Genomic DNA, 27,752 nt, shown 5'->3' on the forward strand with positions numbered 1-27,752 from the left:
CTCACACCAAACCTATCAAGAGTTGTCTCTCTCATCTCTACTGCCTCACCTTGCACTCATTCTTCAACTCACTGGAGTTTCGCTTTCACCCCAACCACTCCACAGAAACTACTCTGGCCAAAGTCACCAACAGCCTCCACGATGCCAACTCCAATGGACATTTTTCAGCCCTCGTCTTACTTGATTTCTGGGACACATTTGGCACTCCTACCACTCCCTAATCTACAAAACTTTCCTCACTTGGCTTCCCTAATGTCACACTCTTCTGGTTTTCTTCCTACCTCTCCAACTGGTCCTTACCAGTGTCCTTTGGAGTCTCCTCTTGCTCCTAACCATTAAACATTGCTCTTGATTTTGTCTTGGTCCCTCTCATCATCTCATTTTACACACTCAGTCTTGAGGAATCTCACCTGCTCCCCACTAGAGAGTCAGCCCCACAAGGACAGGAGTCTGTTTTGTTCACTCATCATCAGCCCTAGGACAGTGCCTTTCACGTAGTAGGTGTCCAATAAATATTTGCTGAATGAATGAAAGCCTGGATGCTGAAGACTTCTATATCTATCAGTCGGATCTCTCCCCTGACCTCAGACAGAGTCAATTACCTACCTAACATCTCCACTGGGACATCTCACAGGCATCTCACACTCACCCTGACCCAAACTTACCACGTCCTCTACTGCCTTCCCAAATCAGATCCTCCTCCAGTGATCCTCCTCTCCATAAAAAACATCACCACCTAGAGGGCAGCCAGAAGCCAAGGCATTACCCTGAACTGTTCCCTCTCCCTCATGCCCTACATCAAACTGTTCCACGCCCCCAACACTACCTTAGTTCTTCTCACCAGCCTGAGTTAATGCAAGAGGCTGAACTACTTGCCTCCAATCTTGCCTCCCTCTAACTCATGGTCCACTGCTCCAAGAAGGATCTTTCTAAAACAGAAATCTAAGCATGTAACTCCCCTTCTTTAAGACTTAAAGCTGCTAGGATAAAGTCCAAATTCCTCCATGGCCAACAAAGTCCTGCATCACTGAGCCCCAGCTACCTCTCTCTAGTAGACTTTCCACTGCATGCTATGTGACAGGAATAAAAGAAAAGACATTAAATGATAATGATAAGACGCAAGCATAGCATAGAGATTAAGAAAACAGGCTCTAGAGCCAGATTCCCTCTTTGACTCCTGGGCACACCACTTCCAGTGTGACCTTGGGCAAGTTATTCAACTTCTCTGAGTTTCAGTGTGCTCATCAGCAGAATGAGAACAATCACAGTACATACTTCCTAAAGTTTTTCTGAGAACTAAATGAATTAATACATGTAAAGCACTTAAAATAGTATCTCACACCTAGTAAGAATTTAATAAATGTTATTATTAGTTACTAATTATTACTACCATTCTCCCTCCTCCCTTTTCTGTTTTTTGTCTATTCCTCCTTCTCACTATCACTACCACTCTCTAAGGAAGATAAAGGAGACTCTGACTCCGATTCCTGGGCTTATTCTGCAGATGGAGGTATTTATATGGTGAAAACTGGAGAAGTGGGAAAGGAAGGTTCGTATTTGAGAGAGAAAAAATGACTAGCGAGAGAAGAAAATAAATAGATGCAAGAAGGCCCAGAGAAGGCTGAAGGAGTCATAAGCCACTTGGATTCAATTTTAGGAAGGTACTTCACTGTATAGGTAGACAGCAGCTTTCACACAGTGCTACCACTCTCCTAGAAGGTATTTGGAAGTAGGTAGGGACGTTTTTCAGTTGTCACAATGACTGGGGGTACTTCTGGCATTCAGTGCTCAGGAGTCAGAGATGCTGAACATCTTGTGACACATGAAGGAATATGAAATATGAGAGTAATGTGGAAAGAGATGTGTTGCGGGCTCTGAACTGGAACCTCTTTGACATTCTCAGAGAAGTATCAATAAATTTGAGAACTGCCTTTAAGGACTGCCCACTCAACACTGGGCAGAGCGTGGATACTGATTTTGAATGAATATGTAAACCTCCCATCCACAGGTTACGCTCTAAGCTCTGAGTACTCAGAGCAGCTGCCTAAGGTGCCTGCCTTCCTCCCAACTTCCACACTTGCTTGCCGCCTACCCAGCTTCTTGGAGAACTTCTCCTTCATGTGGGGAACGATGACAAACAGACTGTGTAGAATTGAGAGGAAAACTTCCATCAAGGCTGGGTGAGTGGCCTCCTCTGAGTGTCTCTGCAAAGAACCAGGAGGGAGAACACAGCCCACCAGGACTGAGCCTCTGAAGAATAAAAAGCATCAGCAAAACTGGCATCAAATCCAGCAACAGTAGACTAAACCCTTTCATGTGAAGGGCACAAGGAAAGCTAGGGAAGCTGAAGTCACAAGCCTAAATCCAAGGTTTACCTCTGCCACTTAATAAACTGTGTAAGATACTTTACCTCTCTGGGTCTCTGTACGAAAAAGAGTAAAATAAGAATAACAAGACCTACCTCCCAGAAACAAATGAGATCTGATGTGTAAAAAGTGCTTTCTAAACTACAAAGCAGAGTGACACTCATGTTTCCATTACAATAGCCATAGTAATAATAATATAGTTTACAAACTGCCTTCAGATTTATCTTTCACATTATCTTTGAACAGAGTCATGAGGCAGCCATAGCAGACAGAGCTCTGGATTAAGAGTAGAGAAATCTGAGTTCTAGTTTAAGCTCTGCACAAAGTCCCTATGCGCCCTTGGGTCAGTCACCCCCTCCCCTCTTGGTATCTCAGTTCCCTATCTGTAAATAGCTGGGGCCTCAGAGATACAGTTCTTATAGATACCTTTCCTTTGGTTTTTAAACCAAGTTGTTGTTTTTTCAATTACAAAAGTAATACATGCTCATTTAAGAAAATGTGTAAAATAAAGAAAAGTAGAAAGCAAGAATAATATAATAATTCTATGATCTAGTTCTAGATCTAGCTCTAACACTTCATAAATCTAGGAGGCAGGCAGAGCAGATGAGGAAACCAACGTGAACTGGCCAAGTATTACTGTTAGGGCGTGCCAGTCAGGGCTGCAACCCATGGCTCCTGACAGTTACCCACCTGAAGACCCTGCATGCTGGCTCAAAGGCTTCCTCAAGGAAAAGAAGCTCTCTACCCTCAGAACCAGAGGATGCTTCCCTGCTGCCACCTACTGTTCCCAGTAGATGTTTTTCAAGTGACCTTCCCCAACTAACAGGACTCTTCAAGGCTCACAGGACATCCAAACCTCAAGGACAGGAGGACAGGACTCATCCAAGGCAATCAGCAGTTCTGGACCCTGCCCTTCCTATCACCTCCACCTCAAGTCAGCTCAAAATGAAGCTCTTCCAGACCAGGTCTCTTCAGAGTAGCCATCTCTCATTTTACAGAATACACATATGTGTTCCTTAGTGAAACCTGGATCACAGACCTTCACTGCTGCTCTTTATTAAGCAGAAGGACACATAAGTTCAAATCTCAGCACCATCATGCACTTGCTTTACAACCATAAGGGGAAAAACATGACAACTTCATCTTTAAATCGGGGGAAATTATAGAACCTATCTCATAGGGTCATTGGGAGACAAATCAGGTAATGAATATAAGGCATTTATCACTCTATAAATATTACCTATTTAATATTTTATTATTACTGATTTATACTTTTTCTTAAGAGGCATCTATTAGTTTTACAATGAAACACTATACTTTGTTTTTAAAACCAAAGGAAAGGTGGCTGAAAGAACAACCCTACTGAGAACCTCAGCAGGTCCAGTGGAGTAGTCACTGCCTTGCATCTCTCAGCCTGGCTCACTCTCACATTCTTCTTCACCCCAAACTTCAGGCTGTTCAGGGCTCAGGGGAACCCACCATCACCAAAGGAATACACAGGGAGTCACAGGCACTGAGAAGAAATTCTGAGAAGTCCTCCAAGGTGTCTTCCTTCTTGGCACTGGGAGCTGTGAATGGATTCTCCTGGGCTGAAGGCTCGCTCTGGAATTCCACAGCCAACCTGAGAAATCAATGTGTGAGTATATCTACTACTACCTATGCAACATAAAGGTTAGAAGCATCCTCCTAGAGGGATGCCTGAGCTCAGGGTCCAAAGAAAGTATACCTATCAGCAGATCTGAAGAAAATTCAAGAGGCCTCACTGAGGGAGGACTCAGTCCTTGGCTACCTCTCCAGCTTCATGTTCGCCACCCCCTCTCCTATAATACACGACTCTTTCACTCCACTGAATATACCAATGCTGTTTGCTGTTTCACATCTTGCCTTTACACATGCTGTTCTCTCTACCTGGAACGCCTTCCTCAGATTTGTGACAACCTAATAAATTCCACATATATACACAAAACTGTCTCTTCCCTAAGACACTGTGAGGTCCTGTGGGCAGGAGCCAATCTGCCTTATCTTTCTACTCTCACTATCTAGCACCAGGCCTGGCACACAATAGATACAACAAACATTTGTTAATGTGAACTGAATTAATCCAACAAGCATTCAGTGAACACCTATAGGGTTAAGTTATTTGGGAAGAGGAACAAAGCTGAATGAGACACAACCTCATTGCACAGTAACAAAAACTTCACCAGGAGGGAATCTTTAGAAACCTCCTACTCTAGCTACCTGTGCTCAAACCTCCTCCAAACACCCACTCCATACCCTATACACACCCCCAATGCCTATCCCAGCCAAAGTCCTCTCACTATGCAGCAAAGCATGAGAAGTCAAGTGTTGCTTCTAGAACTTCATCTTTTGTCTGAATCCCTTCCACCTCCACCCTCCACACTACTGCCTCAAACCACAGAGGGCCCCTCACCTGCAAGCATTTCTAAATGCCTCCAGAGTGCTCAGGAGGAACTTTCCCCTTCGAAGAATGGCCTTTTCCAAATCTCTGCTGGAGGCATGGCCCTGAGGTGAGAAGGAGAGAGGAGAACCTATTGGTCAAGTGCCTACCCTGTGACTCAGTCTGAGCTTGGACGACTACAGACTTCTTCCTCTCATACAATCTGGCATTCCCATATACCTAACACTTTCCAGGGGATCTTATTTATATCCTTGCCAATATAGCCATCTAATTGCTCTTTTAAAAAATGGTATAAGGGAACCTTAACCACCTGTCTCCCTGTGAACCACAGAAGGCTGTCATAGGCTGGTGGACTTGAGCCTAACTGGCTGTAATGCCCATATTAGTTGCTCCAAAACACATGAAAATCCCCACCCTATCAGGTGTGAAGAGCTTAGCTTCTGAAGTTAATCTTGAAAGACATAATCAGCATTCACATTAAGAGTATCCTTTCTGATATTATAAGTCCATGGACAATTAAAAGCCAACAATTACAACACACTGTACATTGGTCAGACTCTTTCTAAGATTCTAGTGAATCCAGCCTTAAATTGTGAGCATGTTTACCATACCTCCTTGGATGATATAAAAAACAAAGTGTGGCGGCTGGCCCGGTGGCACAAGCGGTTAAGTGCATGTGCTCCACTGCGGCAGCCCAGGGTTCACCAGTTCGGATCCCAGGTGCGCACTGTCGCACCGCTTGTCAAGCCACGCTGTGGCAGCGTCCCATATAAAGTAGAGGAAGATGGGCATGGATGTTAGCCCAGGGCCGGTCTTCCTCAGCAAAAAGAGGGGGATTGGCAGATGTTAGCTCGGGGCCGATCTTCCTCACAAAAAAAAAAAAAATAGTGTTCAGTAGGTTTGGGGACAAACACCCTAGGATTTACTATTCAAACTCAGATACTTGCTAGTTTTGGACCTTAGAGAAAATTTATTTAACCCCTGTGGCTTCAGTTTCCTAATCTGTAAAAATGAGGATAGCAATTATTAAGCCTCACAGCTCTGCAGTTAGGAAAAAAATAACATCTCATTGTAGGTGTGTGTGCATGAGAAAAAGCTATAAAGAGGCATAAAAAGGCAAGACAATGTACTATCTTGTAAAAACACATTACAGCATGATCTCCAGAAGAAGCAGGCTGCAGTGCACTGACCAGGGGCCTCCTGTTCAGCGGAGTCTGGGAAAAATCTGCACACCGGCTCAGCATGGCTTCAAGCAAGGCCCGCAGTTCCCTGTACTGCACGGGTGGAGCACTCTGATGGTCCTTCCTGCAGCCAGAAAGACAAAGGTAGGCTTAGGGCGAGGTAAGGGTACTCTAACATACCCTCAGGTTCTTGGGCCATGGAGGGCAACGTGGTGCCCTCAGAACACAGGACCAGGATCTGATCTGACAAAAAATCTTTGCTCCAACACTTATCTAGCTACATGGCTTTGTGCACAGTCTTCTCTCTAATCTTCAGTTTCCTCACCTATTAAATGAGAGTTAATCGTACTCTCTTAAGAATTGTTCTAAGGATCAAATTACATAATGTATGCCAAGCACTTAGCACGATGCTTAATAGATAGTAAGTCCTTATAAATGACAGCTATGGCTGTTATTATTGTTATTAAGGATACAGAGGGTCTTCTCACTGAGAAGGGCCTCCTGGTGAAAGAAGTCCTATCTAGAACTGAAGGTGCATCAAGAGATGTATATGGCCACTGTTCTCAAACAAGTGATAAGCTCTCTTGGGGAAGAGAGATAAAATTTGCTCTGTTACCTTGATGAGGAAAAGCAGAATCAATAGGTAAATGTTATCAGGACCCAGATTTTATTTCAGTATAAGGGAGAACTTTCTAAGAATCAAAACTCCAGAAAGAAGTGAGTTCTCCATTCTCAGCGATTATAAGCAAAGACTGGAAACTACTTTTGCCAATTCAATTATTTTGAGTGTGGGGTAAATGTGGAAAGTAATGCTAGGGCCACATATTCTGTAGACTCAGAGAAGGCAAGAGTCACTGACTAGTTTAATTGCGAGCTCCAAGAGGTCAGGGACCAGTTCCATCTTTTTACTTTACCTAAACAGAGCTGAATGCATGGTATATTGATACTAAATAAAAAAGATATTAAATGAATGAATGACAACTTGACAGGGTATAATTAGCTGTGGTGGTTATCTAGGGGTGTTGTAATGAATTACCACCAACTGTGTGGCTTAAAACAACGGAAATTTATTCTCTCATAGTTCTGTGGGCTAGGAGTTTGAAATCAACGTGTTAGCTCCCTCTAAAGGCTCTAGGGAAGAATCTTGCCTTGCCTCAGCTTCTGGTGGTTGCCAGCAATCTTGTCATTCCTTGGTTGATAGCTGCATCATTCCAATTTCTGCCTCTGTCTTCACATGGCTGTCTTCCCTCTGTGTGTGTCTGTGTCACTATTATGTCCAAATCTCCCTCTGCTCATAAGGGCACCAGTCATTGTATTTAGGACCCCACACCGTAGGACCTCATCTTAACTCAATTATATCTACAAAGGCCCTATTTCCAAATAAGGTCACATTCACAGTTTATGGATGGGCATGAATTTTAGAGGGATGCTATTCAACCCATTGCTGTAACTAAAGAGAAACCTATGTTAACTCTCTTCTCTGGGCCTTTTTTGAACACTAAGCATAATTTGTTGGGTCTTCTAACAAGCACTCAGTTAACTGTATGTAGTTAAGGCTTGATTTCCCCTTTCCTTCTTCATTTCTGGAAGCTCTAAGTTTCTATCTTACACTGATTGTCAAGCCCTGGTTCTGCCATCTTTAAATTCTTTTCAGCAGTTCTCACTCCTCACTCCTCCTTCCAGCTGTGCTTCCCAGAGACCCTCTGAACCACTCCACCTCAGAGGGACCACCTCAGCAAACATTCTGGGAAATTAAAATCAAAAGTAAAATAATCTAAGGATTAATAACCAGACCCCTACTCATCACTCTCCACAATTCTGACCCAACCAGCTTTCCAGCTTCTTCATTTACTACTCCCCTCACACAACCTGCTGGCCAGACTGGCTACTGTACCCTCAGTAATCCCTAAACTTTCCCACTCACATGTTTTGGCCAACCTTGGTCTTTCCACAAATCTAAATCTCTCTCATCCCTCATAGCACAGCTCAAGTACCACCTCTTGCCTGAAAGGTGCTACCAGATCCCCTTAACGCCGACCTCCTGGGAGACTTCCAGCTTTGCATGGGTACCTCTGATTGACACTGCCCTTACTCTATGCCTTTGCAACCCTCTTGGTTTACTCATGTCACCCTCACTGGGATTCATGCCCCAGATTTAGAGATTCAAATCCAGGAAAGGACAAAGGGGGAAAAGAGATAGACTGAAGTCATTGTAACGTAAATGCTATTTTTTGTTTCAATTTTTAGAACCAACCTACAGTCAAATCACAAAGACTTAAATATGGTTAAAAAAGAGACTATAAATATTAACAAACTTTACAATGTAAAATTAAAGGTATAGCTGACTGATATTGAGAAGTAGAATGTAGGGAGGAGAGGGGAAAGGAAGAGTTGGGGTGCTAATATACTCAGCTAACTAAGTGGGGAGCCAAGAGATACTGCTTCAAGTTGAGGGAAGAAATACAAGCTTTAGGTATGTAACAGTTTGAAGACATAGAATATTAATTAGCAAAAATGCCAAGGAAATGTAGAGAAGACAAAATAATATGAGGTAAATCTTGGTCTTTCTTACTGGTGAGTCAATGAATAATGTCCTAAATTGACAAACAAACAAACAGCATTAAAAGCATATTGTTTAGATTTAGGCACATACTCACCAGAGCTAAAACCCAAATGAGTTAAAATTAGTTTCCTTTAGGAAGTGGGGACAGGGGACTGTTTCTTTTCATTATAAACTTTCTGTACATTTTATTTTTTATTATTTGAATACATAACTTTGTTAGATTTTTAAAAGGGAAAACATGGAAACAAAATAAAAGTTACTATATAAATAAATATGGCTTTCCTCCATTACTTTTTTTCAGGATATCAAGCATCTTGCTAAGGAATAAATTTCCATCTTGATGCTGGGATCTCTTAGTTTCACCATCCATTTTAACATCTTTCATTCATTACTAACTATCTATTAGGAATGAAGCATATAGCAGTGAAAAAACTGACATGGTCTCTGATCTCTTGGCGATAATATTATGGTGAGGGGGAGGAGACACAAAGCAAATGAATAAACAAAAACTATGAAGTGTTTGGTAGGTGCTATAACAGCCTAATGGGTCAGTTAGGGAAGGATACTCTGAATGAGACCTGAATGATGGGAAGAAGCCATCTTAAAAAAAGAGATTTAACGGCAGAGTATTTTAGGCAGAAGGAACAATTAGTAGAAAGGAAGTGGAGGAAAAGTCTGGACTAAAACAAAAGTCTGAAATAAAAAAAAAATACATCTTTGAAATAAATACAGAATAAAATGCTATTAAAAAACATGAAAATACAGAGGATTATAAGAGAATACTATGAGAAATTATATGCCAACAAATTGGACAATCTAGAAGAAATGGATAAATTCTTAGACTTATACAACCTCCCAAAATTGAACCAAGAAGAAATGGAGAATCTGAACAGACCAATAACAAGTAAAGAGATTGAAATAGTAATCAAAAACCTCCCAAAAAATAAAAGTCCAGGACCAGATGGCTTCTCCAGTGAATTTTACCAAACATTCAAAGAAGATTTAATACCCATCCTTCTCAAACTATTCCAAAAAATAGAGGAAGATGGAACACTTCCTAAATCATTCTACGAGGCCAACATCACCCTGATACCAAAACCAGACAAAGACAATACAAAGAAAGAAAATTATAGGCCAATATCACTGATGAACATTGATGCAAAAATCCTCAACAAAATATTGGCAAACCGAATACAACAATACATTAAAAAGATCATACACCATGATCAAGTGGGATTTATACCAGGGACGCAGGGATGGTTCAACATCCGCAAATCAATCAACGTGATACATCACATCAACAAAACAAAGAATAAAAACCACATGATCATCTCAATAGACGCAGAGAAGGCATTTGACAAGATACAACATCCATTCATGATAAAAACTCTCAATAAAATGGGAATAGAAGGAAAGTACCTCAACATAATAAAGGCCATATATGACAAACCCACAGCCAACATCATACTCAACAGGGAAAGAATGAAAGCCATTCCTCTGAGAACAGGAATGAGGCAGGGCTGCCCACTCTCACCACTCCTGTTCAACATAGTACTGGAGGTTTTGGCCAGAGCAATTAGGCAAGAAAAAGGAATAAAAGGAATCCAAATAGGTAACGAAGAAGTGAAACTCTCACTATTTGCAGATGACATGATTGTATATATAGAAAATCCTAAAGAATCTGTTGGAAAACTATTAGAAACAATCAACAACTACAGCAAAGTTGCAGGGTACAAAATCAATCTACAAAAATCAGTTGCATTTCTGTATGCTAATAATGAACTAACAGAAAGAGAGCTCAAAAAGGTAATACTATTTACAATTGCATCAAAAAGAATAAAATACCTAGGAATAAATCTTACCAAGGAGGTGCAGGACCTATACAACGAGAACTACAAGACATTATTGAAAGAAATCCATGATGACATAAAGAAATGGAAAGATATCCCATGCACATGGATTGGAAGAATAAACATAGTTAAAATGTCTATACTACCTAAAGCAATCTACAGATTCAATGCAATCCCAATCAGAATCCCAATGACATTCTTCACAGAAATAGAAAAAAGAATACTAAAATTTATATGGGGCAACAAAAGACCCCGAATAGCTAAAGAAATCCTAAGAAAAAAGAACAAAGCAGGAGGCATCACAATCCCTGACTTCAAAACATGCTACAAAGCAATAGTAATCAAAACAGCATGGTACTGGTACAAAAACAGACACACAGATCAATGGAACAGAATTGAAAGCCCAGAAATAAAACCACACATATACGGACAGCTAATTTCCGACAAAGGTGCTAAGATCATGCAATGGAGAAAGGAAAGTCTCTTCAATAAATGGTGTTGGGAAAACTGGACAGCCACATGCAAAACAATGAAAGTGGACCATGTGCTATCGCCATTCACAAAAATTAACTCAAAATGGATCAAAGACCTGAAGGTGAGACCTGAAACTATAAAACTCATAGAAGAAAATATAGGCAACACACTATTTGACATTGCTTTTAAAGGAATCTTTTCGGATGACATGCCTACCCAGACTAGGGAAACTAAAGAAAAAATAAACAAGTGGGACTTTATCAGATTAAAGAGCTTTTATAAGACAAATGAAACCAGAATCAAGATGAACAGACAACCAACCAGCTGGGAGAGAATATTTGCAAAACATACATCTGACAAGGGGTTGATCTCCATAATATATAAAGAACTCACACAACTGCACAACAAAAAAACAAACAACCCAATCAAAAAATGGGCAGAGGAAATGAAGAGACACTTCTCCAAGGAAGATATACAAATGGCCAATAGGCACATGAAAAGATGCTCAACATCACTAATCATCAGGGAAATGCAAATCAAAACAACACTAAGATACCACCTCACGCCCGTTAGAATGGCTATAATCACCAAGACAAAAAAACAACAAATGTTGGAGAGGATGTGGAGAAACAGGAACCCTCATACACAGCTGGTGGGAATGCAAATTGGTGCAGCCTCTATGGAAAACAGTATGGAGATTCCTCAAAGAATTAAAAATAGAGATGCCCTATGATCCAGCCATCCCACTACTGGGAATCTATCCAACGAACCTGAAATCAACAATCCAAAGAGGCTTATGCACCCCTATGTTCATTGCAGCATTATTCATCATAGCCAAGAAGTGGAAGCAACCTAAGTGTCCCTCGACTGACGACTGGATTAAGAAAATGTGGTATATATATATACAATGGAATACTACTCAGCCATAAAAAAAGACAAAATCGTCCCATTTGCAACAACATGGATGGGCCTGGAGCGTATTATGTTAAGTGAAGTAAGCCAGAAAGAGAAAGACAAACACTGTATGATCTCACTCATATGTGGAATATAAACCAACACATGGACAGAGAAAACTGGACTGTGGTTACCAGAGGCAGTGGGGGTGGGGGGTGGGCACAAGGGGTGAAGGGAGTCATATATATGGTGATGGACAAACAAAAATGTACAACCCAAAATTTCACAATGTTAGAAACCATTAAAACATCAATAAAAAAAAAAAAAAACAACATGCAGAGGGGCCGGCCCCGTGGTTTAGCGGTTAAGTGCGGATGCTCCGCTACCGGCAGCCCAGGTTCGGATCCCAGGCGCACACCGACGCACCACTTCTCCGGCCATGCTGAGGCCATGTCCCACATACAGCAACTAGAAGGATGTGCCACTATGACATACAACTATCCACTGGGGCTTTGGGGAAAAAAAAGGAGGAGGATTGGCAATAGATGTTAGCTCAGAGCCGGTCTTCCTCAGCAAAAAGAGGAGGATTAGCATGGATGTAGCTCAGGGCTGCCTCCCTCAGATCCCTTTTGTGCTTCCTCACAAAAAAAAAAAAAAAAATGCAGAGATTTGTAAAGAACTCTTCCCAATTAAAAATATGAAAACACAAATAAAACACTCAATAAAAGAGTTGAAAGACAAAGTCAAGAAAATCTCCCAGAAACTAGTGGATAATGACAAAAAGATTAAAAACTGTCAGAAAACAAAGAAAATTAGATGACCAACCCACGATGTCCAACATCTGAAAGGCAGAAAGAGAGAACAGAGTAAACAGAGTAGCAGAAAGAAAAAATTCCAGAAAATTTCTCTGACCTAAAGGACAAGCCCCCCTGGAAGATGCCCTGGCCTTGACAGGCCCTCAGGTACATGCAGAGATGGAGAGTTCAGCCTGCCTGGGTCTCTCACCTCAGAAAGGCAGAAGTGGCCTTCACTGCCTCAGCAGCCACCTCCAGCACCGGGCTGCTCACTGCCTCTTGGAGAACACGGTTAGCATCTCCACACATGGTTGAGCTTGTGAACAGCTTGATCTCCTCTGGTTGCCTGAAAAATGGTAAATGAGAAACGAGTGAGCGAACTCCTATCACTGACTCTACCAGGAATAAATACTTCACTTCTTTCCTTCTCCAGTCTGGCCCCTACAGGCCTGACGCTCCACTGCTTTGCTCACCGAGTCAGGATCTCAGCAAAGAGCAGCAGGCCCTGCTTGTGCAGCTCTGTGTTGTTCATCCTCAGGCTTCCCTGTAGGCTCCTTACCACTGACTCGATCCCTACCTCAAAATGACACGGCAGAGACCAGGGATCAGTGTTTTGCAGTTCCTTCATTGCCTGCCCAGGAAAGGTAAGAGGCTCTGGATAGCACATATTTGCTGGAGGCCCCTCATGGAGAGGCCCTAACACGTTTGAGCTGATGGAATGGGACTGTGAGATTTTTGAGGGCAGGCCCTTATCTGATTCATATCTGTCTCTCTGAAACACAGCACAACGCATAGCACCCAGGCCCTAGTACTTGAGGTATTTAGTGAATGCCTAATGATTGAGCTGTGCCTTCTCCACTAGACACAGTCCTATGCCTCCTCAAAAAATCAGGTCAGACATCTACTCCTCCAGGAAGCCTTCCCTGATCCACTCAGGCAGAGCTGAGGGCCTCCCCTGAGCTCCCATACCTCCTGTACTTCCCTCTAACAGAGCCCTAATCAGCTTGTTTATATCTCTCTCCCCTTGCAGAGGACAGGGACCACGTTACATGTATCTCTAAATCTCCAGGTCCCAGCCTGGTGCTTGGCATAAAATAGGAACACAGAACATAAAATGAATGACTGAATGTCTAGTCGAAAGGTATCACCAGTAAGGAAGAGGAAAGGACAGTTTCAAGAAATTTTGAAAGGATGAATCAGCAAACCTTAGGGACTAACTAGATGGATAGGTATCTGGGGCACAGGCAAAAACTGAATCCAAGGCTGAGTAAAGTTGTTAAGGTGCAACAGGAATTCATTTAGTGGCTAATAGGAGTGGCTTTCTCTTGCTAAACATATATACTTCTGCTAATCAGTGAAGAGCAGAACTGTGGATATCACTGCTTGTATAAGGAATCTGGTAATGAGTTCAGGCTGATGGAAATGACCAAACCCAGCACCCCACTCCAAGATGTAGGCTACTCCCCCATCATTGCTGCTGCTACCCAACTTCAAAGTGCTGTCTACCCAACCCAGAGCTAGTATAGGACCCCCACTACCAACCGTACACCGTGTGGCACTTGGAAAAGAAGAGTGGCTCTTCTGCCAGGAGTATCAAGCAGTTGTAGCTGGACAAGATAAGAACTTCACTGGAAGAGGAAAGATGCTCAAAGAGGAACTCTGGCCAGGGAGAGGGGGAGAAAACAATAAATGACAGCTGTGTGATCATGATCCCTTAACTAATGCTAGGGCCTTGGATTTATTCAGCATCTCACACCCGTTACTTCATCTGTTCACACATCCTCTCCATGACACACGGTCAGTAATTCACAGATAAATTTGGAAATGCCCTCAGGGTTATGAGTCTACCCTCATCTTTTTAACAGATGGGGAAACTGAGACCCAGAGAGAGGTACTGTTAGTGGCAGAGGTAGGACTAGAACTCAGGTCTCCTAATTCTCAGGATGGGTAGCAGCATGATGCAGAGAAAAGAGTTTTTAGAACCAGAGAGGCTGGAGTTTATATCTCTTCTCTGCCAATGATAGCCTTGTCAATTTAAACCAGTTATTTCCCTTCTCTGATCCTCAATTTCTTTACCCATAAAAAAGCAAAGATGAGGACCTAAATGTGGCAACATTTGTAGCACACCTCAGGGCACATTTCCTGGCTCATAACAAGACTTCAAGAAACATTAGTGCCCTTTGCCTTCCTGGCCCACAGGTCTTTCCACTACCCCACACTAGTGTTTATTCATATAAACAAATGGTCAAATAAATGACAAAGATCAGTAACAAACTTCTCTACGTCATGTAAGAAATCTGTAGCAAGAGGATTCAGACTTTATGAAGCTTGCTTCCTAGAATGTCATGTACAACTGAACCTGCCACCAACCCATCCCTCCAGTACGCATTATCAAAGAACCCCCAAGAGGACTGCTGCTGGTATGACTTACGCGTCTCCAGTCAGAATTCTTGGGTCCTCGGAGGAGAAGGTTAGAAGGGGCCTCCTACCTGGGATGTCAGCATGGATGAAGGCCGGGGCATGCTTCGCTGGGGAGTGGACCAGCACCGCAGTTATACAGTGGGCACTGGCCACCTGCAGAGTCTCATCTCTAGAGAGAAGAAGCTGGAGAAACAGGCAGCAAAAAGTGCTGCAGTCACAGCACTGACAGGACCAGAGGGAAGTGGCCTCAGGGCAGCAGCCTAATTCGTCTCTGAATCCCTCCTGCAATACATGGCGCCAGGCACAAGGATGGTACTCAGGGAGAGCAGTTATGGATTATGGAAAGGAGTCTCTGTAAACAGCAGCAGGTGAGAAATAGAACAAAAGAACACAATGGCACTCAAAGAACACTAAAACCATCACCAAGTAGGGCTCAGGCTTTTACCGACAAAAGTACTTTCATAGCCCTCATCTGGTTTTGATGTTTGCAACAAGCCTGAGACATAATAAGGAAAAGTTCTACTATGACCCTCACTTTACAGAGTGTGCAGAAAAGAGTTAACACAGCAGGCCTGAGACTGTTATCCTGCCTGCAAGGTTGGTCATTGACTGGATTCAGGAAGTTGGATTTCAAGAGGGTTCCTATCACTCCCAGAACTGATAAGAGTGGCACACTGTGACTAAATTATTTGTCCAAACAATGTAGTTTATGCTCAACACCTGCTTTCTTTCTAGGAGTCTGGAATTTTGGTATGTGCTAAGCAGAGGGTGCCTACATGACCAGTCAGCCCCCAGTAAAAATCTGGGCACTGAGACTCCAGTGAGCTTCCCTGGTAGGCAACATTTCACACATGTTGTCACAATTCATAGCTGGAGGAATCAAGTGCCTCCTGTGTGACTCCACTGGGAGAGACTCTTTGAAGCTTGTGTCTGGTTTTCCCCTGGACTTCATCCCGTGCGCCTTTTCCCTTTGCTGCTTTTGCTTTGTATTCTTTCACCGTAATAAATCATAGCTGTATGACTATACACTGAGTCCTGAGAGTCCTCCTAGCAAATCACTGAAATGGGGTCTTCTTGGGGACCCGCAACATACAGAGGAAGGAATTATAGCTCATCAAGGTTAAGTCACTTACTCCAGGCCACACAGCTAATAAGTGGCAAAGCTAAGGCAGAAACCAGGTCAGCCATGTCCAAATTTAGGAGTCTTCCCACAACTGAGATGCCTCCCTCATCAAAATTTTAGATCAAGTTACTCCTCTACTCAAAACATTTCAGTGAATTTCCATTATAATCTGAATAACATCCAAACTCCTGCTGGACACCATAGCTATTAGGACCCCGATAACACTTTTAGAAACCAAGAAAAGAGTTAACTGCAACCACAGATTTTAAATGTAGTAGAAACTGGCCTTCCGGGAGGGATAATGATGAGTAGAACATATACCACAAGACAAACGAGAGTATGCCTGGTTTTGGAGCTTCAAACGAAAAGGACCAAATCACACTCATGTCTGATAGAGATTCATCTGAGGACTGCAAGCTTAACCCCTTCTCAGTCATGTTAGACTTAAAAATAGACACATGGGGGCTGGCCCAGTGGCATAGCGGTTAAGTTCTCGTGTTTCACTTCGGTGGCCCAGGGTTCGCCAATTCGAATCCTGGGCACGGACCTACTCACCACTCATCAAGCCATGCTGAGGCATGTCCCACATAGAGGAACTAGAATGACCTACAACTAGGATATACAACCATGTACTGGGGCTTCAGGGAGAAAAAAGAAAAAGGGGAAGATTGGCAACAGATGTTAGCTCAGGGCCAATCTTCCTCAAAAAAAAAAAAAATGGCCTTTCTGTTAGTATGTAAAGGAGTTTCTAGATATTAATCTTTATCTTCTTCTATTTTATACAGGAAACGACATGTGTTTTAAGACACTACTGATGTAAGGCAAACCATTATTTTATGTACCACTAAGAAAGAAAAAGAGCTATAATTAAACTATGACACACCATTGGTGGTAAAATGTCTCCCAATTTCAGAGCTGCTAAAATGTGAATAAAAAAGTGTCTTAAAAAAATGACATTTAACCATTAAGCAAAACAATGCTTCTTGGTTTAAAATGCATATTCCTTATTGTTGAGAAAGAAACACTCCAATCTCATTTTTCCATCATAAACAAAATTATGAAAAATCTATCATTAAAAAAATCCTAGTGACTTACCATGACCTATCAGGACTCGCATGACTTTCCCTGCTTAATCTCTAGCCACTCACTTCACCTCCTACTCACCCTCCCATCCCACTGGCTTCCATCTGTTTCTGGAACACATCAAGCATTTCCCTTCCTCTGGCCTTTACTTGCTATTCTCTCTGCCTGAAATGCTTTTCTGCCCACTCTTCATATCACCAGCTTACTTTATTTATTTATTTTCAACTTCACTGAGGCATAATTGATCACCGGTTACTTTAATTCTTCAAGTGTCAGCTCAAATGTCGACCCTTCAGAGAGGCCCTGCCTGACCACTCAACCTATAGATGGCTTTCTCCACTACTATCTTATCTCCTCTTTATTTCCTTTATAGTACTTATCACAATCTATAATTACTTTACTTATTCATTTACTTGTTTATTATCTGCCTTTCCCACTAGACAGTGCAAGGGCAAGTGCTCAGTACGTATTTGACTAAATGAATGAATCAATGTTGCAAGAACAGGAACACAAACATTAATAATATATTCCTAGGGACCTGAACTTTGGGAAAGTAAGTTGATTACCAGCCAAAAGCAGGAATGAAGAGCATTAGACTCTGACAATAATGCCAGTATGGAGGTATAAGGATACATGCTGATTTTATCTTTATTTAAAATTTTGATATTTTGTTCATCATGAATTTTTTGCATTAACTTTGATTTCTTTTAAATATTGCATTAAAATAGTATTTATCTTGATTGCTGAGTTTTTTAGCAACCCCTTACATTTTGCACCTAAGGCAAGTTCCTCACTCGCCTCACCCTAGTCCCAACCTTGCTGGTTGCTGTAGTAAAACAGAACGCTGATCATCCAAAATTGCCAATGGAAGAACAGTCTCTACATAAGGATGGAGGCTGGGACCTCTAAAGCAGGATTCCTATCTCTACAAAGTTCTCTCCCCAGAGGGAAGTGCTCTCTAATCTCCGTGTCTGCCACCATCATGCTGCCTTGGTGCACTGTGAGGACAGAAGACCTTGTGCCCCTGCTGAGCCCAGGACTGAATGCCCTAACCAGATGTTACCATGGACTCCTGGACAGCAGCAGAGAAATGAACACAGAAAGAAACTCGATATGAGATTTTCCAGTTCAGACACACAGGACTTTCTCTTCAGAGTTCACAGGCCCTGCTGGGACCATTCTAGAGGCATCCCAGGGAAAAAAGAAGGAACAGTTTGCTCTGGCTTTGTAATGTCCACCTTTGACCTATCCCCAACTGTCCGTTTCCCACTTCTGACCAGGGCTCCTCCTCCTTCCTGCAGAAGGAGGCCCACAATCTGGTCAATGCGTATGCTAGGACAGGACCAAGGAGAAGCTGGGTATGGCTGGAGCACTGGTTGTGGGGTAGAAGACATAGGTAAATAAGGCTGAAGGGATAAGCAGGGTCCAGAGGAAGAGGGCTCTAGGTACCAAGCTGAGAAGCTTGAGTTTCATCTCTAAAACAACTGAGGTAGCTTTGTTTCTGTTGCTACATGTATTTTCCATTCTCAGGCAGCCCAGATATGAAGGGAAAGATGCAGATATAAGGATTCATGACTGAAAAAAACATACTTTGGGTCTTCTAACAGCATATTGTTTTGGCCACTAAGAAAATACTGTGGCAGGGGCCAGCCCAGTGGCGCAGTGGTTAAGTTCGCGCGTTTCACTTCGGCGGCCTGGGGTTCGCTGGTTCCGATCCTGGGTGCTGACCTACTCACTGCTCATCAAGCCATGCTGAGGTGGTGTCCCACATAGAAGAACTAGAAGGACCTAAAACTATGTACTGGGGCTTTGGAGAGAAAAAAAGAGAAAGATTAGCAACAGATGTTAGCTCAGGGCCAATCTTCCTCAAAAAAAAAAAAGAAAGAAAGAAAAGGAAATACTGTGGAAATCCTAGATAGAAAGAGTGGTGGATGAGGACAAGGCCCAGGAGGTATTTGTGTTTCCTTGTTATTGACCCTAGAAACCAGGAATCACAAGATAACTACCTTTTTGAGCACCAAAGGCAGTGAGGTCTCTCCTGGTGGCCCATCAATACTCTCAGTACTTTCCGCCAGCACAGACTTGTTCATGATCATGGACACAAAGAGATCATACTTCAGCAGCTGCCTCAGCAAACCTAGAACACAAAGGGGTTAGGAAGTGAGGCGAGAGGAGCACAGGCACCAGAGTATGCCCAAGGTAGCCCCTCATACATCTCCTAGAAATTTCTTCATGTCTTCATAGATATTCCTAAGTATTTTATTCTTTTTAATGCTATTATAAATGAGATTGTTTTCTTAGTCTCTTTTTCAGACAGTTCGTTGTTAGTGCATAGAAACACAACGGATTTTGTATCCTTCAACTTTACGAATTCACTTATTAGTTTTAACAGTTTTTTGTGGAGTTTTTAGGGTTTTCTATACATAAGATGATGTTATCTGCAAATAGAGACAATTTTACTTCTTCCTTTCTGATTTTAATGCCCTTTCTTTCTTTTTCTTGCCTAATTGCTCTATCCAGGACTTCTAGTACTATGATGAATAGAATCCCACCCTTTTCTGTGCAACCTCCATGATAGTACTTACCACATTGGACTATGAGCTCCCTCAGAATAGAGCTTGGGTTTGATCATCTTTATGACCCCAGAGCCCAGCAAAGGGCCTGGCCCAGAATGAATGCTAACTATGTGTGGTTGGACTGTTCATAACAGAGCTCTTGGCCCAAACTGTGAAAATAAACTATTGTTATCCATAGACTATGCTTTTCCCTCTAGCTCCTGTTCTGGAGCAGGCCCTCACCCAGTCACCAATCACAGTGCCCATTTGCTCTGTCCAAAATATGAAAGCTCCCTGCTCAGAAGCATTTGATAGATCTTGTGTACTTATGTAAGGAAGTAGCAGGAGAAGAGGCTGAAAGGGTACATTGGGGCTCCTAAGGAGCCTCAATAACAAGCAGAGAAACCTGGATATCACCCTGGAGGCCAGAGGGAGCCATAGATGATTTTCCCAATAAGAAACTGACAGTACATGAGATGCGCAGCGTGAAGATTAACTTGGCAGCAAGTATAGGATGCACCACGGCAGGCAGTAAAGACCGGAGGGAGAAAAATTGCTGTCCCATTTTCTTTCTTCTTCTTCCAAAGGCAATATTCTTAAGATGCCATACCAACTCTAGGCATCTTTCACAATCTATGCATCTTATCTCCCAAACCTATGGCTTCTACCCTTTGCAAAGCAGCAAACTTCCCCACCGCTAGAGAGCCAGTATCTCAAGTCCTCAAGCAAAACCTGGAAAGCTCTCTCTCTCTTTTCTCTCCAGTCCCACATCTTACCCAAGCAGTTGATCTGTAGTTCCTTTGTCTGGGCACCAGCCAGGGTGGAAAGGAAGAGAGGACACAGCTTCTCCCGGAAATGGCCCGAAAGCATCTCAGCTGCCATTGGTGAGGAGTATAGCTTCCCATAGAGGTAACAGACAGAAGCTTGCACCCCCTCATTGGGGTATACTAAACCTCTCAACAGATGCTCCATCAGGTTACCTGTCCAGAAAACAATCAAGGGGCCGGGGAAACCTCACAATGTCCACTGCTATTTGAAATTCTAAACTGTTGCCCCTAGTGGGGTAGTAACTACAATCCCCCACAATAAATGATTTCTGGGCCCTTAGTCAAAAGGGAAAACCAAAGCTTAGAAATATTTACTTGTATTTTACTGACAGAAAAAAGTGCTTTTATATTCCAGAATTAATTCCTCCTTCCACCAAAAAGGAAGGCTCATAGTACATACTTAATTAGTTTGTGTTAAAATAATGAATAGAAATAACCCAAGACCAGAGTCGAGAAACACTTTTCAAATTGCCAACATAGAGCACATTTTGCAGATGAGGAAAAGCCTGGAGAAGGAAAGTAATGACTTCCCAGGTGTATGGGAATGGACCCATACATTAGACCACCCAGATGGAAGTGTGATCAAAGCAGGTGAAAAGGTAGTGGCAGCTCCTTCCCAGAGGTCACTCACCGTGCTCCATTACAAGCTTGTCTGCCACAGCAGGGATGGCATCCACCAACTTGCCGAGAAGGGTCAGGGTAGACAGGCTCCCTCGCATGGAGGGCATGTTACACAGCTACAGAAAGTGAACACACTCTGCTCTATAAATTGGGATCAGGATAGACCTCCTACCAAAATTTATCTTGCCCTATCCACACCAAAGCCTGTGTTGTCCGTGTCTCTCACCATAATCGGTAATCAGCTTCTTTAGCTAAGTGTCTATCTCCCTTGTTGCACTGGGAAGCCCCTGGGAAAACGGGAGGAGTCAGATTCCTCTCAGAGTCCTCAGCACCTAGCTCAGTACATGTTTGTTAAACTGAATTAAAAATTAGCATATTTTGCCTTCTATAGAGCCAGAAACTGGGGGGGGTAAAAGTTAGGAACATGATCAAGACAGAATTCTGGCTCAGTGCAAAAAAAAAATTATTATTACTATCATCATTAATTTAGCTACTATTATTGAACACTCTATTTGCCAAGCTTGATGCTTTAGGGAGAGTCGATATATATTTCACCTTTTCTACTGACTAGGTGTAGCACCTTAAGTAAGAGTCTTGACTCTTCTGGTGAGAAATAATAATAGTACCAACTTCATAGGGTTGTTGGGAGGACTGAATGAGATATTGCATGTAAAGCACCTAACACAGTGCCTAGCATATGGAAAGCGCTCAAAAGTGTAAAGTGGCATCATCATAATGATAAATACTGATACATATAATTATAAATTCAATCTAATATATTAATCACATGCAGAGTAATTGTAATGATGTGATAATTTAATTTATAATTAAATGATGCTCTTGATGGTGCTAAGATGAACAATTGTCCTCTTTCTGCAAAAAAAATAAAAAGTGATTGATATTCCTGAATCTTAAACACAATGCAAAAGCTGCTTGCTTAATTGATATCTTTGACTACATTGAAGAAAGCATATTAAACACACCCACTCAACACTTACCTTAGATGCTGACCAAAGCAAATGCCTTTAGTACAAAATACCACATGTGATTTAAACCAAATAAAAATACTAAGCCAAGACATAGTGAACATATTTCCTTGATAAATTCATCAGGGAAATCTGTTGTATTTAGAAGGATATAGAGAATGGCCATCAGGTGATTATGCCAAAAAGATGGGGCTTCACCACATGAAGGCAGCATTTGGGAGATTGAAAGAGGAAGGAAGGAAGCTGCAAAGAGTACTGGAGCAGGAACAGAAGACCCAGGCCCTCGCTCTGGTTCTGCCACCAACTCAGTGACCTCAGGTAAGTCCCTTTTCCTCTCTGGAGTTCAATCTCCCCAACTATCCAAAGAAGGATTGGCCCAGCTCTGACATCTGAGGATTCTGAGGGGTACTCAAGAACCCACAGCTATTTACTGACCTCTTTGTGGCACTCATCCAGCAGGCAATGAACGGTCTGCTCTAACTTCAGCTGAGTTGTAAGCTGGATAAGAACTGAGCAGACACAACAGCATTACTAATCAGAAGACAACTCCTGGCCCAGAGTTCACCTTTCATAGCCCTTCTACTCAAAGTCATTTATTTGCTTGTGTTAATTCGTATTAGTCTTTTCTGTCTGTGTGTGTACATCCAAACCAAAGGATTTCTGGCTTCTTCGTCGTTTTATATCAGTGGTTCACAAGTAGGCTGCACATTAGAATCACCTAGGAAGCTTTAAAAAATGCTGATGCCCAAGTTCCACCCCAGACCAACTAAATAAGAATCTCTAGAGAAAGAGCCTAAGAATCTGGATATTTTTAAAGTTCCCCAGGGAAGTCTACTGTGAAGCCAAGGTTGAAAACTACTATTTTATATTATCTCTACTTTTTTCCTTCCTCAGGATTGCTCCTTCATATACTAGAAAACAGAATTACGAGTGAGTTCCTGTGCCAATAATTGCCAACAATATTTTATCTCTTGACCCCAAACCCGCCCTTCTATACAATCATTTGTGATACTCTGCTGGTGTCTTTGAGGAGGGTTAGAGAAGCTGGCTCTGCAAGTGCGGGAAGAGCTGCAAACTAGATTCAGCTGCTGCTGTGGGAAGGTTCTGAAGGGTAAAGCAGCATTCTAGGATAACGCTCAAAAAAACAGGAAGAAGGCAGAAAGCAAACAGGAAACAGTGAGGAAGGAGCAAGTCCTTCTCCTCCCTCTAGCTTTGCAGTCTCCATCTAGTGCCCTCCACTTCAGTGAAGTTCTTGGGGTGATGAGGGCTCTGCAAGCTATGCTGGCACCAACCAGAAGTGGATGGCTTTAGGATTATAACCCCACTCAAGAGCGGCCTTGAGGAAAATGGTGAAGAGAAATCTCCCCAACCCTGCCAGTGGTCAGAACTTCAAGTGGTACATTTATTTGTCCACATTGTCTAGACTGAGAGATGATATTGACTTATGATCTATTACAGCTGCTGGCAGTTACAGCTGCTAACCGTGTGGCTGGATGGCCACGGACCCAGCAACAGCCAAGAAGCATCCTCTCTTCAGAGGTCTGAGTTTCATATATGGGGTCCTTCCTCCAAACTTGTAAATTTCAATAATTCCAATCTCTCCTTTTGTTTCCAATCTCTCCTAGGGCTGGGGGCTGCTTTCCGAAATGCTACCTCCATGAAAACTTGGTGTTCTCTTTTTTTTGCCTTCAGTTACCTAATTAATATTTCTTTACATTAAAGTTTTTTCTGTTCAAATAACTTGTGTGGTTTCTATTTCCTGTCTAGACCCTAACTGATACAGTTTTTGCTCTTTCTGCAACAATCCTCTCATCCCAATGCTCATCTTCCTTCTTCTTGAGCCCTTTATAGGTAAACCCACATACTTCCACAGCTTTAACCACCATCTATGTGCAGACAACTTCCAACCAACTAATATGTAATAAGAACAGAGTTTTGTACACGCTTGTGTAACATCGGCTCTCATTATTTACCAGCAAATCGCTCCTTCAGATTATAAACTCTTAGAGGGCAGGAACCATGTCTTATCCATCTATGTATCCCTAGCGTCTGATACGGTATTTGGCACAGAGTAGACCCCCAAGAAAGAAATGTAGAATTAATGATTGACAACTAATTGAGTTTTCTTTATCTGTCTCTAAAATAGAATTTCATCAAGGTCTCAAATAGCCTCAGCTTCAAATGCTAGGTACACACAGTTTTATCTTACCCTCAATACAGAGGTCTGTTACACTCCCATCTTCCACATTGCATAACAGTCCTTGGAGCAGAGGGAGGCAAGAGGGGGATGGTTAATAGTTAAAAGAGAAACAAATCCACAAAGGCACACTGTGAATTCTAAGATTAATAGCAGCTTTAAGCAATGTCCCAGCTAAATTCTATCCTCAGCACCAAACACCTAGACTTTCAATGACCCACTGGCTTTAAAAGGATAAAAACAGTCAGCGTGGCACAGCACAAAAACTGTGTGCTCTGGAGTCTGTACCAGACCTGGGGTAAAATTCCATTTCTGCCAGTTGTTAGCTATGACCTCCCTGAGGCTTGGGGATTATGCTCGCTCCCCTAAAGGACTGTCTTGGCAGTTAAAAGCCTGAAAAGCCTCTAGCAGAAAAAAGCACCCAAAAAGGGCTAGCTCCCCTCCTCCCTGAAACAGCTCATTCCATAGGACATTATAATTGTATTAAAAGAAGGGACCCTTTAATCCACCTCATTTTACATTTGAAGAAATTAAAGCACAGAAGAGGGGAAATAAGTCAATCAGGGTCACACCCAGATCAGCAGATTCCAGTCCAGACTTGATCCTGTTCAAAGACCATACAGACTGGACTCTTTGAAAGATCACACATTTCCCATACTCATCTTCACACTTTTACTAACCTGTTAGTTGCAGCAAAGCCCGTTGCCATACAACGTATCTCAGAAAGGGGACTATTTCTTCAGCATCATGACAAAACAATTTGCTAATAAGTTAAACTGTCACATCGCAAAGTCTAAATTATATTTCCAAGAACATTTCTCCAAGACCCCAAAAGCAAACATACGTGACACACATTCAAAATTCACGCCAAGTTTCCCTTTTAATCTCACCGAAAAGCATGCATATGAAGTGGATACAGACTCTCTGATCCTGAGCCACCAGCTGCATGACCACAGAGGCATGCCTCATGAGGGCATCTCGGAAGCAGGACAGCACATGCTTCTTGCGCACCAACTTGGGGCAGAGGAAGAAAAATATTCAATGACAGCCAAGTCTCAGCCATTCTGAACACAAACAATTGTAACTTTCAAATATAATTAGAAGATGATACTGGAGGGATCATCTAAACTATGGTAAGATAATACTCCCTGAAGGGAATATGGAAAGGGGCATCATTTACACACAGGAATCCATGTGTTCATACATAGGATTATACATGAGCTAAGGTTCCTAATACCCTATATTTACATAGCACTTTACTGTTCACAAATCACTCCTTCGTCTACTAGCTCATTTAAGCCTAACCAGTTGGTGAAACAAGCAAAAATAGGTATTATTATCACCATTTTAGGGATGAGAAAACTGAGGCTCAGACACTTTCCCAAGGACTCAAATCTAAGTCTCCAACCAGGTCTCATCCAAGGTCAGTCAGTGCTCTTTCCACTTCAACAGTCCAGGAGAGTGATACTGGGGACCCTTCATGAGCCTCACAGAGGTGGGTAGAGAAAACGCATCCTTCCAGTCAACACAGACATAAATCTTCACACACAAATCACCTCCCTGTACAGGAAACTGGGTAGTAGCTGTGCAAAGTGGTCAAGATAGTAGCAAAAGTTAGGTTGAAAAAGGGGTGTGCACCAAGGATAGAATAGGAAGACGAGTAGACAGACTACATCACCCCTTCAATTGGTGAGAGCTGAAGCTAAGAAAAGTGCATTCAATAAAAGGTGGAGAAGTTGCATCTCTTATTGCCTCTCACTTGTGCTATTCCAAGTCTCCCGTTTTCCTTCACCAATTCCTCCTACATAATACATTAAGCTAGTGACCTAAATGAGTCACTCAAAAAATCTCAGTGACTCTTCTTCACCTGACAGATTAAGTCCAAGCTTCCTAGCTTGGATTCAGACTCTTCAAGAAACTGATCTTAACCTGGCTGTCCAATCTCAGCTCCCTCAACTTCCCTTCAAACACTCTGATTACCTCCCCAAAGTCATCCTTGCTAATACCTACCTCCTGAGATAAGCTCTCCCATCTCCTCTGGTCCAAATCTCACCCACCTTCTCAAGCCTAATTCAAATGCTTCCTCCTCTAAAAAACCTTTCCAAATTTCCATCCTTATCCCACACAGCACTTGACCACAAATATGTCCAACTTCTAAATTCCCAGTAATGTGTTCTCTTATTTTCTCCCCTATCTCACTGTCATCTCTGTATCTCTGACTCACTAACCAAGAATGGCAACCTCAGAACTTCTGGCCTTAATGATATCTCAGACGTTTATCAGCTAGCCCAGTGGTTCTCAGAGTGTAGCCTGGGGACACCTGAGGATGCCCAAAACCCTTTCAGGGGATCCAAGAGGTCAAAATTATTTTCATATAATATTAAGACGCTATTTTCCTTTTTTACTCTTATTCTCTCACAAGTGTACAGTAGTTTCAAAGATTACATGACATATGATATCATAACAGATTAAATGCAGAAATATATGAGAATCCAGCTGTCTTCTATCAAGCCAGACATTAAAGAGACTTGCTAAAATGTCAAACAAAGCCACTCCTTTCACTATCTTTTTTGTTTTGGAAAAGACAGTTATTTTTATTTTTAAAATTACTTATGCCACAGAACTGTACACTTAAAATGGTTAAAACGAGGACCTGTCCACTGGCATAATGGTTAAGTTCGCACGCTCTGCTTTGGCAGCCCAGGGTTCGCAGGTTTGAATCCCGGGACCGACCTACACACCGCTCATCAAGCCATGCTGTGGTGGCCCCATATACAAGACAGAGGAAGATGGGCACAGATGTTAGCTCAGCAAGTCTTCCTCAAGCAAAAAGAGGAAGATTGGCAACAGATGTTAGCTCAGGGCCAATCTTCCTCACCAAAAAAAAGATTAAAATGGTAAATTTTATGTTATATATATTTTGCACAACAAAAATAATTATATTATTATGTAATGGATTTACTATTATTTTTAAATGAATATTTTTTAATTTTGTTTTTATTTCTTTTCTTTTTTTTTTTTTTGTGAGGAAGATCAGCCCTGAGCTAACACCCATGCCAATCCTCCACTTTTTGCTGAGGAAGACTGGCTCTGAGCTAACATCTATTGCCAATCTTCCTCCTTTTTTTTTTTCCCCCAAAGCCCCAGTAGATAGTTGTATGTTGTAGTTGCACATCCTTCTAGTTGCTGTATGTGGGACACAGCTGCTTGGCCGGAGAAGCAGTGTGCCCACACGTGCCCGGTCTCCGAACCCGGGCCACCAGTAGCAGAGGGTGCGCACTTAACCGCTAAGCCACAGGGCTGGCCCTGTTCTTATTTCTAATACAGTCAATATCAGTGGACACAACCCACATAAGCAAAAGATCCTTGGGGTCCTCAATACTTTTTAAAAATGTAAA

General features: G+C 42.3%; 1 protein-coding gene across 1 annotated transcript in view; it reads right to left on the reverse strand.

Annotated features, from left to right (window-relative positions):
• The window catches only part of MEI1 (meiotic double-stranded break formation protein 1), a 75,189-nt gene that overhangs the window by 46,546 nt on the left and 891 nt on the right, over positions 1 to 27,752 (reverse strand). Inside the window, exons 2-15 of the mRNA XM_058568258.1 lie at positions 25,245 to 25,368; positions 24,367 to 24,417; positions 22,593 to 22,666; positions 21,182 to 21,287; positions 20,500 to 20,703; positions 19,175 to 19,305; positions 15,031 to 15,145; positions 14,084 to 14,200; positions 13,015 to 13,114; positions 12,753 to 12,887; positions 5,976 to 6,090; positions 4,798 to 4,889; positions 3,846 to 3,987; positions 2,093 to 2,204 (exon numbers count right to left, since the gene is read on the reverse strand). Of these exons, the coding sequence (XP_058424241.1) occupies positions 2,093 to 2,204; positions 3,846 to 3,987; positions 4,798 to 4,889; positions 5,976 to 6,090; positions 12,753 to 12,887; positions 13,015 to 13,114; positions 14,084 to 14,200; positions 15,031 to 15,145; positions 19,175 to 19,305; positions 20,500 to 20,703; positions 21,182 to 21,287; positions 22,593 to 22,666; positions 24,367 to 24,417; positions 25,245 to 25,368 (1,618 nt within the window). The remainder of the gene's footprint in view (positions 1 to 2,092; positions 2,205 to 3,845; positions 3,988 to 4,797; positions 4,890 to 5,975; positions 6,091 to 12,752; positions 12,888 to 13,014; positions 13,115 to 14,083; positions 14,201 to 15,030; positions 15,146 to 19,174; positions 19,306 to 20,499; positions 20,704 to 21,181; positions 21,288 to 22,592; positions 22,667 to 24,366; positions 24,418 to 25,244; positions 25,369 to 27,752) is intronic.

The sequence above is a fragment of the Diceros bicornis genome, chromosome 25, assembly GCF_020826845.1.
Source record: "Diceros bicornis minor isolate mBicDic1 chromosome 25, mDicBic1.mat.cur, whole genome shotgun sequence".
NCBI lineage: Eukaryota > Metazoa > Chordata > Mammalia > Perissodactyla > Rhinocerotidae > Diceros > Diceros bicornis.